Raw genomic sequence first — 1,438 nt, forward strand, 5'->3', positions numbered from 1 at the left:
CTCTGTATCCAACGAGGACGGCGCATCTCTCTCAGTGCCGTAATGGGCTTTGCTTGGCACAGGAATGTGCGCCGCCCGCATGAGAGGACCTTCTCTGAAGTATTCTTCTGAGTGTCTCATTGTGTGTGTGTGCTGCGCCACGATGCGCATGTTGGGCTGCTGCTGCTGTTGGGAGGTGGTCCGTGTGGTGCTGCTCTTCCCCCGGTGAGTGCGGGCCCCGCAGGCCAGCCCACTTGGCTGCTGTAGCTGGCACGTTTCTTTTTCTTTTTTTTTTTGGGGTTGTTGGGGTTTGTTTTTGTGTGGCTCGTTGTGCTCTGCCACTAATGTTTTGTTTGAGTGATGTGTTACTCCTCCAGTTGTCCGTTGAGTTGTGTGGTGCGCTGCTGCTCTCCCCTGCTGTGCTTGTGTACCCCGCTGTGCGTCCCTCCCCCTCTGTAGACCAGTGTGCCTCGGGCTGTGATGATGGCGGCGGTGGGGCGTCCCGCGTTGTTTGTGGTGGCCGTCGCGCTGTGGTGCGTGTGTGGCTGTGCAGCGGCCCCTGATGTGAGTGACAGAAAGCAGAGGAAGGAAGCAGAGGTGCATTTCCTGAATGTGGAGAAGAAAAAAGCTGTGTTGACTTACCTGAATGAGGCAAAGAAGAAGGCGCTAAAGGTTCAGGAGGCGGTGAAGGAGGCCAGGAGTGAGGTGGACGGGATCAAGAAAGAAAAAGCACAAATGATGGCTGAGGTTAACGAGGCCTCAACAGCTGCAATTGAGCTAAATAAAAAAGTGAAGATGGATACCAATCTTCAACGGGAGAATATTGGCATTGTGATTCGCTTGGCAGGTGATGCAGAATCGAAGTCTGACGTGGCTTACGAGTCCTTTGATGCGTTGCTGAAGGGTGTGGCAAAGATACTGAATAAAATATCGGAAGCCGAGAAGTTGGCTGGGGAGTCGGAGCTGGCGTCGAGCGATGCGGCTACCGAAGCAAATACAAACGTCGTCGCCCTTGCAGAGGAGGCATCAGAGAAAGCACAAGCGGTTATGAAATGGTTGTCACAGACACAGGATACCTACAGATTGGCACGGAACAAAGGTGCGTGGAAAGAGTACTCGCGGTATGCAGCGAAAAAGGCTAAAGAATTGTTGCAAAATGCCAAAAAGATAGGTGAAATGTCTTTCTACGGAAACCGTGAAAAGGAGACAGTACAGGAATTTGCTGAGACCTTAGAAGAGTTGGCGGCGAAGGCAGTGGGTGGTGCGGAAAAGGATTTGAATGCTGCCTACGAAATATTTGAACTTGTCAAACAGGTTGCCCCGATCATTGAGTTGTGGCTGAACAAGATAGACATTGCATTGGACGCTGTAGAAAACCCTAAGACTGAGTCAAATCCTTTATCTACATCTGGCAAGCCTTCCCGACTTCCAGTGCCGGCGCCAGAAGCATCACACGGTC

At 51.9% G+C, this 1,438-nt stretch overlaps 2 protein-coding genes across 2 annotated transcripts in view; both read left to right on the top strand.

Moving 5' to 3' along the window:
* The window catches only part of DQ04_06611050 (hypothetical protein), a gene marked incomplete at both ends in the record, with an annotated part of 852 nt that extends 741 nt beyond the window's left edge, over positions 1–111 (top strand). Inside the window, one exon of the mRNA XM_009314792.1 lies at positions 1–111. This exon is cut by the window's left edge and continues 741 nt beyond it. Coding sequence (XP_009313067.1) covers positions 1–111 — 111 coding nt within the window.
* Positions 112–459: 348 nt separating this feature from the next.
* Positions 460–1,438, top strand: DQ04_06611060 (hypothetical protein; the record flags this gene model as incomplete). Its single annotated transcript, XM_009314793.1, has 1 exon — positions 460–1,438. A coding segment is annotated over one exon (979 nt), but the record flags the coding sequence as incomplete, so codon positions are not given.

Source organism: Trypanosoma grayi, assembly GCF_000691245.1.
Source record: "Trypanosoma grayi strain ANR4 Tgr_661_V1, whole genome shotgun sequence".
NCBI classification, from domain to species: Eukaryota; Euglenozoa; class Kinetoplastea; order Trypanosomatida; family Trypanosomatidae; genus Trypanosoma; species Trypanosoma grayi.